At 37.9% G+C, this 16540-nt stretch overlaps 1 protein-coding gene across 1 annotated transcript; it reads left to right on the plus strand.

Moving 5' to 3' along the window:
* Positions 1–7466: 7466 nt before the first annotated feature.
* On the plus strand, positions 7467–13961 carry LOC133329869 (RING finger protein 37). The gene is made up of 3 exons (XM_061538329.1): positions 7467–8178; positions 12972–13403; positions 13686–13961. Exons 1-3 carry the CDS (start codon positions 7480–7482, stop codon positions 13959–13961), a joined length of 1407 nt encoding a protein of 468 aa, XP_061394313.1. The 5' UTR covers positions 7467–7479.
* Positions 13962–16540: the final 2579 nt, after the last annotated feature.

Below are 16540 nucleotides of genomic sequence, written 5' to 3' on the forward strand. Positions count from 1 at the left end.
AGCGGAGGACTAAACCAGAACTGGCCGTGGCATAGAACAATGTTGGTCGCATATGACCTATCAAATTCTATCTTTGATTACAGAATGTTTAAAGACGTCGATAAAACTTGCCTCCAACCAATTTTGAAACGTTGGATAATAATATATTTCTGGACGCCAATCTGAATAACATGTCCAAATCACGTAGAGTAAAACAAGGAGTTCCCCAGGGTGGGGTAATATCTCCGGAGCTGTATAAGCTCCACCGGTATTCCACGCCCCGCATACGGCATTGAGTATGGAGATGATTGTACTATCATAGCGACAAATCCTATCCTAGAGGACATATGTGCATCTATTTCGTCGATTTGACAGCCTTGATTTTCATCTCTAAATGGACTGCGGAGATGAAAATCAAGGAGTGCTCCTTCATTCAAAAACCCAAAATGTTCGGTGTCACCTTCGATTGTCTGCGTACAACACAGATATGTGGGATAAGTTAAAAAATAGGAACAAAGCACATGTAAGGAAACCTTGTTGACTTCTTATAAATCAACAAGACGGTCCGTGGTCAGTTATGCAGCGCCAGTGTGATACGCAATGAAGAAGTATTCAGACTTGACAGAACGCCGACCTGACAACTGCAACAAAATGTCTCCTCATGACTCCTGTGAATAATCATCATGATGATATGAAGACCCTTCCATTCCGTCAGCATAGAAATATGCCTACATGGGTGTCTTAGTGATAATCATCCAGGAATCATATCCATGATGTAGGAAGAGAGAAAAACGATACAAAATGGACATGTAAAATGAGTACAAAGATAATGTCTTCTTCGGAGCTCAGCCTTCAATAATCGCAGCTGAACAGCATCGGCTGCCTAGACAAATCAGTAGTTTTGGCTTAATTTGTATTAAGGATGGTGCAGTTGTCTCAATTCGTATTGAGTAAGGGTTCATGTGCAAAATATCTACCCAATATATGGTACAGACCTGTACTACTCAACATATAGTGGAAGATCTGTTGCTGCAGCTAGTGGACGAACCCAGAACCTGGACTAGAAGTGTGGATTTTTAAAGAAACCATTTGATAAGAACTATCCGAACTATAAGCGTGGATTTTTAAAGAAAAAAATTATTCATGACTATCCGAACTATAAGCGTGGATTTTTAAAGAAGAAATTTATGGACGGCTACCAGAACTAAAAGGGTAGATTTTTAAAGAAAAAATTTAAGAAGGACTACCCGAACTATAAGCGTGGATTTTTAAAGAAGAAATTTAAGAAGGACTACCCGAACTATAAGCGTGGATTTTAAAGAAGAAATTTATGGGCGGCTACCAGAACTATAAGGGTAGATTTTTAAAGAAGAAATTTAAGAAGGACTACCCGAACTATAAGCGTGGATTTTTAAAGAAGAAATTTATTAAGGACTTAAGGCTATAAGCATTGATTTTTCTATTTGATTTTAAAAATCGTTTTATGAAGGACTATCCGAACTATAAGCGTGGATTTTTATACCCTCCACCATAGTATGGAGGGTATATTAATTTTGTCATTCCGTTTATAACTCATCGACATATTCATTTCCGACCCTATAAAGTATATATGTATATATTCCTGATCAGGGTAAAATACTAAAACGATCTAGCCATGTCCGTCCTGTTATAATCACGCTATCTTCTGAAGGAATTGAGATAGATCGCCAAAATTTTGCATAGAATCGTCTTTTGTCTGGAGGCAGGTCGAAGATAGTCTATATCGGTCCACGTTAAGGCATAGCCCCCATATAAGGGTACCACCAAATTTCGATATTCGCTGAAATTTGGTACGGTGGGTTCTCATTGGGTACCAAATTTCTTCACTAAAAATTATAATTATAGGCCCATTTTTTCGGGTAGCCCCCATATAATACACCCTAAATTTTCGGTATTTTGGGTTCGTGAACGCGTTTTTCAATGGAATCCGTAATTTGGTATTTTGTAGTCGCATATGGTAATAAATTTTCCTATCAAAAATTATTAATATTCTCCCCCCTTTTAGGGGTAGTTCCCACATAACCACCTTCTTATATTAAAATACTAAGCTAATTAATTCCGTGTGTAGGGTTTGTCCACATATAGGCGTATTCTACCATATGTTCACTTTTTGGTATGTTCCCTATATTTTCAAGTATCTGTCAGTATATCTATATCCAAAGTGTGGCCCGTCCGAACTTAACGTTTTTTCACTTGTTATATTTGATTTTAAAAATCGTTTTATAAAGGACTATCTGAACTATTTAAACGATAATTTTATGAAGCACTATTAAAGCAATAGGCATGGATTCTTAAAAAGTATTGTTACGAATATAACTTTAGATTTAAGTTAAGAATTCCGTTAATTTAAGAATTTGAACTGTAACGTAAATTTCTACTACGCAGTTTATTTGAATAACTTCACAACAACAACTACTGTATAGATTTTTCTACATCCTTCCATTTCCTCTTTCATTTTCTATTTTGTTATTGTCGTACAATTCTTGTTAAACGTCATTCCTCTTTCTTTGTTATTCCCTCGCCTGTATATGTGTTGTTGTTATTCCTCTTTCTTTGTTATTCCCTCGCCTGTATATGTGTTGTTGTTATTGTAAGTTTGTTTACTCAAGTTTGTTGTTGTTATTGTTCACTCAGTAAGTTTGTTGTTGTTATTGTTACTCAATGTGTTTGTTGCATTGGTAGATTGTTCGTGATCTAGGTGTTACCAGATCGTCTAGAAACTTCTGTAGCGAGAAGCAAGGCTCATATAAATAGGGGAAATGGAAAGGCAGTGAGTCAGTTGTGAATCAGATCGCGAATTGAAACCGTCGTGTAAAGTAAAGTGCAAAGTAAAGTTGTGTGAATAAAGTCATTGTAATAATCGTAATCTGAAAGAACCCGCGTTTTATTTGGTACGAATTGTATCGGGAAATAAAACAACGTCTACACGGGATTTAGCAAAATCCAAGAACGTAACAATTGGTGTCGGAAGTGAGATTACGATAATACTACGATGAAGTTTAAGGATCTACGAGTGGAAGACTTGAAGAAGGAGCTCAATAAATTGGAATTGTCCTCTACTGGCAACAAGGCTGAGCTACAAAAACGTCTGTTGGATGAGTTCGAGCGCCGTGGTATGGACATCGATACATATGAGTTTGACAGTAAGGATGAAGTGGATTTATCGGAAATTAGCGAATCCAACGGTGGGGAAGCCTCGTCAGTAGCTACCAGGGGTGACGATTTAAGAGAAATGCTGGCTAAAATGTTTGAGGAAAATTACAGAAGGAGCGAGGAAAATTCGAGAAGAATGATGGATAAACTCGAGAACATTACAGAAGTTATTGGAAGGAGAGTGGAAACCGTGGAGGTCCAAATAAAAGAGTTGGATAAGAAAGTGCAGTCGGTTGACGAGAAGATTCTGTCTGTGGATGAGAAATTTCTGGTCCACGACCACAGGGTTACGAATCTGGAGAAGAAAATATCAGAACTGGAAATTAAGGGTGGTCCGGTGCGAGTTCCTGATAACACACTAAAAATCAAACCTCCTGTATTCGACGGCTCTACGTCATTCAATGTTTTCAAGTTACAGTTCGAGACAGTGGCTTCTAGAAATTCGTGGAACGACAGCGACAAAGCGGTTGCACTACTTCTGGCATTGAAGGGCAGTGCTGCTGATGTTATACAGAGTATTCCTGTCGCTTCTAGAAACAACTATGAAGATGTTATTGCTGCACTGGAACGTAAGTACGGTGGCGAACATAAACAAAACATCTACCTTATGGAATTAAGGGGAAGAGTGCAGAGGGCAAACGAGACGTTGCAAGACTTTGCAGCTGAGGTGGAACGTTTGGTGCTAATGGCGTATCCAGGAGAGAATCACCCATTGGTGGACCGTATGAAAATCGAAACCTTTGTGAATGGCATACGTGACCCTGAGATTAAATGTGCAACATATGCGTCACCAAAAACGTCATTTGCCGAAACCGTGTCGTTTGCCCTTGCCCAAGAGACGGCAAGAATAATTGTTAAGCCCCAGACCCACAAGATTCGCCAACTGGAGACCGAAAGTTTCGAACCCAAATCTCTCGTTAACTCGATCGAGGACGCCATGAGGCGGGTAATAGAACAAACAAAGTTAGTAGGGATGACTAAGCCCAGGGTTAGATGCTACAACTGCGATAAAGCAGGTCATATTGCACGCGAATGCAGAGCTAAGCGCAAACGATCCAGGTCATCGTCACCACCTACAACGAAAGATGGTAGAAGAATGGCTCAACAGTCCACCAATGAGTCACCGTTGAACAGAATCGAGCACAGAGAAGACGGAAAACACGGTAATGCTGATGCCCTGTCTCGTCGGCCATGCAAGGTAGAATACAGCCACTGCTCAAAGGCTGAGAGCAAAGAGAATATCGTGGACGTCCGACGATTGCAGTTTGAGTCGGGAGAAGATTGGTCGACGGAACAACGAAGAGATCCCATTCTGGGCAAAATAATTTCGACCATAGAAACGGGCAAGCGACCTAGTCGGAAAGAAATTACCTCCGAAAGCCCTCTTTTAAAATCCTATTGGGCCCAGTGGGACAGTCTACTTATAATAGATGGTTGCTTATACCGCAAATGGGAAAGTGAGGACGGTAAATCTCACCGGAACTTGATCGTCGTCCCAGACTCCAAAATAAGGGATGTCTTGTCGGAGTTTCACGATGGGCCAAGTGGAGGACATCTTGGCATAGCAAAGACCGCTGAAAAGGTAAAGCAGAGATTCTACTGGGTCGGCTGTCAAAAATCCATTGCCGACTGGATCGCCAATTGTGAAAGGTGCATAAGAGCTAAAGGTCCAACACGGAAGAGTCGAGGCTACATGCAGCAGCATAATTCAGGAGCCCCTTTTGAAAGAATCGCAATGGATGTAGCTGGACCGTTCCCAACAAGCGACTCTGGGAACCGGTATGTCTTAGTGGTCATGGATTACTTCAGTAAATGGCCAGAGGTTTATGCTATCCCAAATCAAGAAGCCAGGACAATTGTGGATGTGTTCAGCAAAAATTGGATTTGTCGCTATGGTGTTCCATCTGAGGTTCATTCCGATCAAGGTAGGAATTTTGAATCAGCGGTCTTCAAGGAAATGTGTGACTCCTACGGAATCAAGAAAACCAGAACGACGCCCCTACATCCACAATCAGATGGCATGGTGGAGAGATTCAATCGCACCTTGGAAGAACATCTACGGAAAGTGGTGGACAGTGGCCAACGAGACTGGGATGAGCATATTCCAAAGTTTTTACTGGCTTATAGATCGGCCATTCATGATTCCACATCCCGGACCCCAGCCAAAGTTCTGTTCGGAAATGAATTAAAGCTACCTGGCGATTTGATATTCGGTGCTACCCCAAACGACGATGTGAACCAAGATGAAGACAGTCAAAACTCCTTTAGTAAAGTCCACGATGCAGTTCGCCATCGAATAAAAATGGTTAGCAACCGCATGAAGGCAAGGTACGATCGAGCGGCAAATACCGATGGGTTTCAAGAAGGGCAACTGGTACTATTGTTCAACCCACAACGAAAGAAAGGACTATGCCCCAAATTGCAAACGCACTGGGAAGGACCCTACAAGATTGTCACGAAAATAAATGACGTCGTTTATCGCATCCAGAGGAGTGACAGTCCCAGGTCGAAGATGAAAGTTGTACATTTGGAGCGGCTGGCCCCCTACGGAACGGGAACTGTGCCTATTCGGGACGAACAGGCTTAAGCGGGGGGCAATGTTACGAATATAACTTTAGATTTAAGTTAAGAATTCCGTTAATTTAAGAATTTGAACTGTAACGTAAATTTCTACTACGCAGTTTATTTGAATAACTTCACAACAACAACTACTGTATAGATTTTTCTACATCCTTCCATTTCCTCTTTCATTTTCTATTTTGTTATTGTCGTACAATTCTTGTTAAACGTCATTCCTCTTTCTTTGTTATTCCCTCGCCTGTATATGTGTTGTTGTTATTCCTCTTTCTTTGTTATTCCCTCGCCTGTATATGTGTTGTTGTTATTGTAAGTTTGTTTACTCAAGTTTGTTGTTGTTATTGTTCACTCAGTAAGTTTGTTGTTGTTATTGTTACTCAATGTGTTTGTTGCATTGGTAGATTGTTCGTGATCTAGGTGTTACCAGATCGTCTAGAAACTTCTGTAGCGAGAAGCAAGGCTCATATAAATAGGGGAAATGGAAAGGCAGTGAGTCAGTTGTGAATCAGATCGCGAATTGAAACCGTCGTGTAAAGTAAAGTGCAAAGTAAAGTTGTGTGAATAAAGTCATTGTAATAATCGTAATCTGAAAGAACCCGCGTTTTATTTGGTACGAATTGTATCGGGAAATAAAACAACGTCTACACGGGATTTAGCAAAATCCAAGAACGTAACAGTATTTTATGAAGAACTACCAGAGCTATAAGCGTGGATTTGAAAATATTATTTTATGGAGGACTATTAGAGCTATTAGGGTGGACTTTAAAATATTATTTTATGAAGGACAGTCATGGCTAAAAGCGAGGATTTTGAAAGAAAAACTTATGTACGACTATCAGAGCCATAAGTGTGATTTCTTAAATATTATTTTATGGAGGAATAATAAAGCTATAAACGTGGGTTTTTAAACATTTTTTATGGAATATTAAAGCTTGTTTTTTTATATTATTTTATGGACAACTGTAATGATATGTATAAGCATAAACTTTTGAATATTATTTCATGAGGGACTAACATTGCTATAAAGGTGGATTTTTATTTAGGTCTGTCAGCGTCATATGGAGCTTTAAAGGACATTCGTTTGTGGATTATATAAAGCTGTAACATATATTCAACATTGGTTTTATTTTAATTTTTTTTTCTGGCTTTTTAAAATTCTATCAGAGCGACTATACTCGTATCGTACAACTAATCATCAAATCATTCCCTGCCAATTGTAGTCATACGCCATACGCTCCCAATGTCAACGCAGTTCAGCGAAACGACCATTGTTTTGTTTTTGTCGACATCTGGAATTGCAACCAACTTCACTTTGTTTTGTTTGTGTTTGTGTGGTGGTAGTGACTGCAAAATCGATTATTGTCTTCTATCCAACACTTGTAATTACAAGAAGACCTCGTCGGTGACGCCATTTTTATACATAAATCATAATTAATTCCGACATTTTTATACTGCTACCACCGCTGCTGCATAGCCCCGACCGACTCCAATACAAGTGCAAAGGGTAGTCGGATACGACAGGAGAACAGTTGTTAATATCATCATTTCCTCCAGATTGCTCCTGTCGTCGGTTTTGTGTTCTGCTGCTTTGCATTCCTGCCGTGTGTGCGTGTGTCAGAGTGCGTTGCTTTGAGTAGTAATTTAAAAAAACATTAGTCGTCGTCGTGATTCGATTTTTGTATTGTATCGCCATACTGCTATTGTTCTACGTACGGGTCTGCTACTTCTTAAATGAGTTTAATAAATTTCCTTAATCCGAAATTAAAACCCTCCGTCGAGTGTGAAGCGGTCTGTGAGGATGGTTATAGTGTCTCCAACCTGATAGCCGACGATGCGGAACAGCTCCAGCGTGGTTTTATGGCCTTCAATGTGACCAAGCCCCCGGTAGAAATCGTGTTTGACTTCCCCAAGGCCATCGATTTGAAGGTTATTAAACTTTGGAATAGTCATGGGGCTTTGCGGTCGACAGCATTCGAAGTTCATGGCAAATACGAGGGCATCTGGGAACGGGTGGCTTATGTACGTGACTTGGCCAAAGATGTCGATTCGCTGACATTCTGCTATCAGAGTGACTACAATTCGAAAAGTTCGGAGCAGCAGCAACCCAGCGAAACGGTGTTCTTTTTCAAGACTGCCCACAAAATGCTATCGAATACCAAAAGTATTAAACTAACAATAAGGGCAACCCACAAGTGCCCACCCGTACTGAGAAAGGTGCAAATTTGGGGTCTACCAGCCCGTTCGTTGGACAAGGCAGATCGTGAATTGATTAAGAGCATTTGGAATGAAATCACCAATCCCTATGACCATGCAGCGCGTCAGGAGGATGCTGGCCAGAGGTCACCATCCAGATCCATACCGGAATTGAATCAAAGTTCAACACTAAAAATACCCGAGGAGTTTCTGGATGCAATCACCTGGGAATTGATGGTATGTAGTAGAGTAGGTAGTCGAGACACACTTGTAAACAAGATGGAGATTTTACGTTTTTTTGTATTGATTTCTTGTCGTCGTCATTGTGGTGGTACTTTTGGCCTGCAGCCGTTGTAGAATATCTTCTTCTCATCTAATTATAACCTCTACTTCTGGGGGATGAGATATGTATACCAAACTTTACGTAATGCCAAAAAGGGAGCAAGAAATGTGCAATGTGTGTATGTGTGTCTGCATGTGTACATATGTACTACGTACATACGACGTTCGTATGTAGGTATGAAGAACAAACAACATTCGTACGTACACACCAACCAGAGCAGCAGCAGTCAGTGAGTGAGTGAACTACTTCAACAAGCAAGCAGTCCACTGCCTGGCTGTGACTGCTGCCAGCCAGCCTTCCTGCTGATGGCTGACTGACCAAAGTAAATGCATTCTTCGTGTGACATTTTATGTGTGTTCTGCTGCTGCTTCTGGTGTGATGTTATGTCTATAGCGGCAATATATCTGTTGGGCCATACGTTTTTTGCATTGTTTGATCTTTGACAAGAGCCACGCCATTTTGTCCACTTTTGTATATGGAAAAATTTAAAGTAATACAATTCTTGTTGTAGGCTGAGTTCAGTCCATATCAGAGATTTTTTTGTTGGTTGGTTTCATATTTTCTATTGCCACAAAATGAGTCATTATTTGTTGGTAAATAATCTAAAGATAATACTTCAAAGTATTTTATAATGTATCTTTGTAGAAGGCCAAATTGAGATACTTGTATGTAATGCCAATTACATTGTAAAAGAAATAAATGATTTAAATATAGGAAGTGGCTGTTTACTCATCTGGGTATTTGGGTTGGGATTAATGTCCAAACGAGATTTGAAATTTGCAATATAATTTTATTTAGTTAAAAAAATCATGGACGCAAATGCATTCCAATCATTAATGTGTTAACTAAATCTGAAGTATTACAAGTTCAAACTTTAAAAAAGTATGTAGCAATTTCGATTAATGCACACAAATGTGTTAGGCAGTCTCAAGGCTCAATTTGTATTCTTCAACTCTTTACCAACCCACACAAATTTGAAATCTTTAAATTGTTGACGTTAAATTAGTTATAGGCCCACCTTTCAGCTTGTGATAGCTCGACTAGCTGAGTCGATCTAGACATGTGTGTTCGTCCGGCTGTCCATTATAATTTGTGAACAAATTAATACAGGTTCCAGTTATGGACCAATGGACATGGTTCTGGCCAAAGAAAACATTTATTGGTTTTAGCCAATGATAAGTCCACATTTATGAAATAATTTGAACAACAACTTTTTTGTCTGTTTTTTGGGCTTAACTCTAGTTGAGTAAAAAAGATCAGATTTTTCTGAAATTTTTCCATTGGTAGTTATTTTTACGCTAATTATGGGGATATTTTTGTCATGGGGACGGTTATTTGACCCGGAAGTTGGGGTACAAGTACCCGAACTTCCCGGATCCACGGATTCGGTTATTATAAAATGGGTATCAATTTCCATTGAGTGGTGATATAAAGGGATTATCTCAAACCGCTTTGGATATACAGTCAAAAAACTAGGTTTTGGACCCCGTTTTATTGGTTTTGTTTTAAAAAACGCCCTAAAAGTCGAACATGCGTCCATTATAGTCCCTCACCAATAATAGACCACAATTTGCCCTTTCCAAACTGGTGCGGTATGTGGTTGTATCTATTGTGAATCAAAAGACAACAACAAATACAAGGAAATTCTGTCGTGTAGCCTGTCCATGGGATAAAGTCTTACATCCTCGGACGAAGGCCGGCTTCCCACAAATCTATTATTCAACAGGAGATTCTGTCGCGTAGTCGATGTTGGTATCTGTCCATAGGGGAATATTTTAAATCCTCGGCCGAAGGCCGCCTACTCAAACAACTATTCTATTTAAAAGGAGTTTCTGTCGCGCAGCCGGATGGTATCTGTACGTCCACTTGAAAAAAAAAAAACATTCTATTTAAAAGGAGATTCTGAAGAATTTCCTCTTTATAGTTTTCTAAGGCCCTATATTTTGATCCACAACAGATATAGCCACATATCGCACCAATTACTCTATGCCAAAATTGGTGCAAATCAAAAGATTTTCAGGGACTTTGGTGCACCATTAACCTAAAATCAGGCGAAACAATATATGGGAGCTATATCTAAATCTGAACCTATTTTCACGAAACTTAACACACATCATTCTAGACTTAATTCAGTAGGCTACACCAAATTTCGTGAAAATCGAAAGATATATAGGGACTTTAGTGCAACATTTACATTAAATCGGCGGAAAATATATATGGAAGCTATATCTAAATTTGAACCGATTTCAATAGGGTTCGTCCTTGGCCCAAATAAATGAGCTGTGCCAAAAAACTGGGTTTTTGTCTCAGATTTTTTTGAAAAACTCCCTAAAAGTCGAACTTGGGGCCCATTATAGTCCCTTTCCAAAATGGTGCAATATGTGGCTGTATCTGTTGTGGATCAAAAGATATGGGCCTTAGAACCCTACAAAAACAAGGAAAGTCCCCATAACTAGGGTAAAAATTACATACCTCTGGAAAAATCTGATCGTTTTTACTAAACTACAGTTGTTCCAAAAACTTCTAGTACAAATAGTGAATACTATTTGTTATTTGCTTGAAATTAAATTAAGAATGATGCAGACTGTGGATGTGGATAAGCTTTTGCATTGCACATGCATCCTTCGTAATTATATTGACTTTCATTTTGAGTCTTAATACAATAAATAATAACAAATTGTGTTTACCTACCTTGAAGATGTATTAAGTTTCAGGTGTATAATAGACAAATTCGCGTTCTGTATTCAATACATTTCTCCAACACCATCCACCTTAAAATTAAAAACAATTCAATTTTATTGATATAAACAAACAGAAGAGCTAATTCTAGTTATAATTACATTTTAATCTTAACACAAAAAACTAAACTGGAACTGTAGAAAAGGAACACTGTACAGGACTTGAATTCTATCCGACGATCATTTATTTCTTTGACTTCTCATCAGCCAAAAGTTTCTTCTTCAGTTCATTGCCCCAACGATATTTATTCATGTCATTTTTCTTAGCTTTTACTCGATGACAAGGGACAAAAATGGCAATATCATTGCGACCGATAGCACTGGCCACAGCTCTCACAGATTTTGGCATTCGAATCATGGTGGCCACTTCATTATAGGTTCTCTCCTCACCATAGGGTATTTTCAACAATGCCGACCAGACTTTAATTTGGAATTTTGTTCCCGTCAATATGACATAGATTTCACGTTGTTGTGGCTTTTGTTTCTGAAAATACGCCTCAAACGACTGCTGTGCCTTTTCGGAGTTTTCCTTCAGCAACACTCCGGGCCAACGTCTCTTCATATCGGCAGCAAAATGTTCAATAGCTTTGCCCTGGACAAAATGAAAATAGGCAATATGGAGGAAATTATCTGCAACATTATAGCCCATAACCATTGGTCCGTATTTTGTTTCAACAATGCCATAATCCAAATTGCTTAATGGCTTTTTGGGATTTTCAATGTTAATCGCGATGTTTTTAAACATGTTTTTAGCGAAAATCTGAGAACTAATTGACCGAACTTCACTTTTTGCGTAGTTTAACCGTGAATTTTCAAACTCCAACTGTTGTGTTGGAGATGTCAGACGCCTAAAGACGATTATCCCGGGTAATCGATAATTAGCGATTATGATGATGTGTGTGATAAATGAGTTGGCAACGCCATATGATTTCTTATCAATTATAATGAGGGGATTTACTTTTTGATATGGGAATGGGATTCAAATGAAAATTGAAAAATTATTGGAAATAAATAATTTATGAAAATTATGGAAGAAATATGTGTTTTAAAAATTGATGGAGCTGTATATAGAAAATAACGAAAACGAAGAAAACTTCCCTTACAAAGGGTCAAAATCTTAATAATTTGTTTATCAAATATCAAGCGAATGGAATGTCCGATTTTATCCAAACTTTGCAAATCGTAATACTTTTACGAAACCTTTATCATGTCCGCAGATGGGAACCCATGATATTCTCCTTCTGGTACCTCCCCTACAAAGTCTAAAACTTTAAAAATTTGTTAATTCAATACCAAGCGAATGCAATATCCTAGATTATGACCGAAGATGAGACCCATCAGTTCACTCCTTCCTTCCCAAAAAGTTTCAATATTTCGAAAATGTTTTAATTCAATACCAATCGAATGCAATTTCCGATTTAACCCAAACTTTGCACATTATAATATTTGTACCTCTGCTAGATCTAGTCCGAAGATGGGACCCACTACTTATGATACCACTATATATAACTTACATATATAAAGCGAAGTAATTATTAGAAAAAGCACAGTTATTGAGCGAACCGAAGCGTTCTAGAACAGGTTCTTTTGTATGGTGGCTGAATAAAATATGGACCTATTTTCTACTAAGAAATTATTTAACCACCAAGATCTCGAATTATCAAATTACAGCCACTTTGGGATGGAAACTTTATATGGGGGCCAATGAAAACATTTAGAGCTACTCTTCTGAAAGTTTAACCACATACCTCTGCGATCATGTTTTCTTTATATAACATTTTTAATTTTAACCTTCCCTTCCTCTGCTCTCTTAACTTAATTTTCTTATCAGACCTGATTTGTATAATTTAGGTCTACACTTTTCAACGTTTAACTCCATATCTCTGGAGATTTTGTTTTCTTTATATACAATTTCTAATTTCCCCCTCCCCACCTCTACTCTCTTTCAGATCTTTCCAACGGTACTGCCCTCAGGCAAAGTTGTCGATCAGTCCACCATCGATAAACACTCCGAAGAGGAAGCCAAATGGGGTCGTTTACCATCCGATCCATTTACTGGCCTCGAATTTACAGCCCATCGCAAAGCCATACTCAATTTGGCCTTAAAAGCACGCATTGAAAAGTTCCTAATGGAGAATTCTGAACACTTTAAAACAGTTCCACGTTCATTGGGTAGTTCACGTGTACGACGAAGTAAAAATCGACATGCCTCGCAATTTGCTAGTCTTACTCAACCTCATCATACACATGGAGCCTATTCCTCACTTTCGAAATCATATCGCAGCAGTGCAACAGCAACACTCTCATCATGTCCCGAGGCGGGCGCTACAAATCTGATTGATGATTCGGCAATGGCCGCATCATATCATCATCATCTGCCTGTGAAGAGGGCACGTTTAATGGAAACCTCAACCACTACAACAACTAGCTATGGACCCCTATCCTCGCATAAGGGTAAATTAACTAAGAAATACACTACCTCGACAACTTCCACCTCATTATCATCGTTAACGTCGTCAGCATCGTCGACATCACTGCGTTTGGCCTCCACAGCAACACAGACCACCTCAACATTTACCGCAGCCACATCTTCATTTACAACAAGTTCGTCATTGACTCTGGATGTCGGCAATAATCCATCAGCTGGATCAGAGGTTGCCGAGGCCACATCTAACACCTCCACCACCACCGGCAACAGTATCGATCAGGCCATACAACAGGCCCTACAGAAAATAACACGATTTTCCCAATTACCGCTAGAACAACCCAACAAACCGGCGGGTTGCATCAAGTGTCAGACCCCCGATTTTGCCTATGAAATACAAACGTGCCGTCATTTGGTGTGTCGCGAGTGTCTGGTCAGCCTGACACAGCAGGAAAAATGCATTTGTAATAAAACGTTTCGTTCATCGGATGTGGAACGTTATCATAAGTTGTAAGGCACACAAAAAACACAAAAGAACCACAGATGAAGAAGATGGAGAAAGGAAAGTAGATAAAGAGTAGAATGATGAAAGTAGTAGAAATACATATATAAAGTCAGTTGTCTTTAGTTTACATTCTACTCTCATTTATACGTTTTGAAAATAGTCGTGAATTTTTATATTTGTCTAGTTTTTTTGCAAAAAAGGCAGGTTTTTATTTTTTCTCTTTTTTATTATTTTATACACACATATAGATTAGTGCTTTAAGTTTTTATTATTATTATAGTTTATACATATTATATAGTTTTTTAGTTTAATATATATATACACACATATTTTTATTTACAAGAAGAAAAAAAAAAAGAAATGTATACATCTACACAACAACAAAATGAACATTTATAGTGTACTGTAATATTGGAAATTCTTGCAGGATATGGTTCTGAAATAAAATATATCTCAGATTTTTATGCGCGAAAGAAAATTGAAAGAAAGGTATTTGTAATTGATGTTCAATTTGACTCAAAATTTACACATGGTAATACTTTTTTCAAATCTAGATTATGTTCTAAGATGGGACCCATCGGTCCACTCCTGGTACCTTCCCTACAAAGGTTCAAAATCTTAATAATTTGTTAATCCAATATCTAGAGAATGGATTGTCCGATTTGATCTAAACTTTGCACATCATAATATTTTTACCTTTGTTAGATCATGTCCCTTCGTTCCTCTCCTTGTGGTACTTTCCCCACAAAATGTAAAAATTTTAAAAACGAATGGAATATTCGAATCACCGACTGACACGTTTTTACCAGCTAAAACCTTCATTATTTTAAACCCTTCGATGGAATGTGAACATTTCACTTTTCAATTCGGGCATAAAACCGACTAAAAGACTGCACTGGTTGGTTGTGACAATTTTGAAGTTCATTCGTTCCGATTCACACTTTACCTTGAAAGGCGGACTCTCTTGATATTCATTAGAGACGGGAAAGGTTTTAAAGCAAATAAATGTCGTTTAATTCGATCGAGTCGGATTTGTATACCCAAAATTTTGAGACGGACATTCAGAATATCTAAAATAGGTCGAGATATTTCAGTACATGTTCTATCCTCTGAGACAAAATTGGCTGAGGACATTGCAAATACATACTTGAAATCGGGACGGGATATGTTGCGATATGTCAAAACATGAATCATCGTTGAGTATATTCTGCGAATCCGTAATTAAAATTATAAACCCATCGTTACGATAGGGTCATGAAAATACATAAACTGAAGTGGGATCTGTAAAAAAACACAAAAGAACCACAGATGAAGAAGATGAAAAAAGGAAAGTAGATAAAGAGTAGAATGATGAAAGTAGTAGAAATACATACATATAATAAAAGTCAGTTGTCTTTAGTTTACATTCTACTTTCATTTATACGTTTTGAAAATAGTCGTGAATTTTTATATTTATCTAGTTTTTTGCAAAAAAGGCAGGTTTTTATTTTTCTCTTTTTTATTATTTTATACACACATATAGATTAGTGCTTTAAGTTTTTATTATTATTATAGTTTATACATATTATATAGTTTTTTAGTTTAATATATATACACACATATTTTTATTTACAAGAAGAAAAAAAAAGAAATGCATACATCTACACAACAACAAAATGAACATTTATAGTGTACTCTAATATTGGAAAGTCTTGCAGGATATGGTTCTGAAATAAAATGTATCTCAGATTTTTATGCGTGAGAGGAAATTGAAAGAAAAGTATTTGTAATTGATGTGCAATTTGACTCAAAATTTACACATGGTAATACTTTTTTCAAATCTAGATTATGTTCTAAGATGGGACCCATCGGTCCACTCCTGGTACCTTCCCTACAAAGGTTCAAAATCTTAATAATTTGTTAATCCAATATCTAGAGAATGGATTGTCCGATTTGATCTAAACTTTGCACATCATAATATTTTTACCTTTGTTAGATCATGTCCCTTCGTTCCTCTCCTTTTGGTACTTTCCCCACAAAATGTAAAAATTTTAAAAACGAATGGAATATTCGAATCACCGACTGACACGTTTTTACCAGCTAAAACCTTCATTATTTTAAACCCTTCGATGGAATGTGAACATTTCACTTTTCAATTCGGGCATAAAACCGACTAAAAGACTGCACTGGTTGGTTGTGACAATTTTGAAGTTCATTCGTTCCGATTCACACTTTACCTTGAAAGGCGGACTCTCTTGATATTCATTAGAGACGGGAAAGGTTTTAAAGCAAATAAATGTCGTTTAATTCGATCGAGTCGGATTTGTATACCCAAAATTTTGAGACGGACATTCAGAATATCTAAAATAGGTCGAGATATTTCAGTACATGTTCTATCCTCTGAGACAAAATTGGCTGAGGACATTGCAAATACATACTTGAAATCGGGACGGGATATGTTGCGATATGTCAAAACATGAATCATCGTTGAGTATATTCTGCGAATCCGTAATTAAAATTATAAACCCATCGTTACGATAGGGTCATGAAAATACATAAACTGAAGTGGGATCTGTAAAAAAATTTTCTGGGAAAACATTCAAGAACCC

Source organism: Musca vetustissima, unplaced genomic scaffold (genome assembly GCF_032173495.1).
Source record: "Musca vetustissima isolate MV318-11 ecotype Yass unplaced genomic scaffold, APGP_CSIRO_Mvet_v1 utg5835, whole genome shotgun sequence".
NCBI lineage: Eukaryota > Metazoa > Arthropoda > Insecta > Diptera > Muscidae > Musca > Musca vetustissima.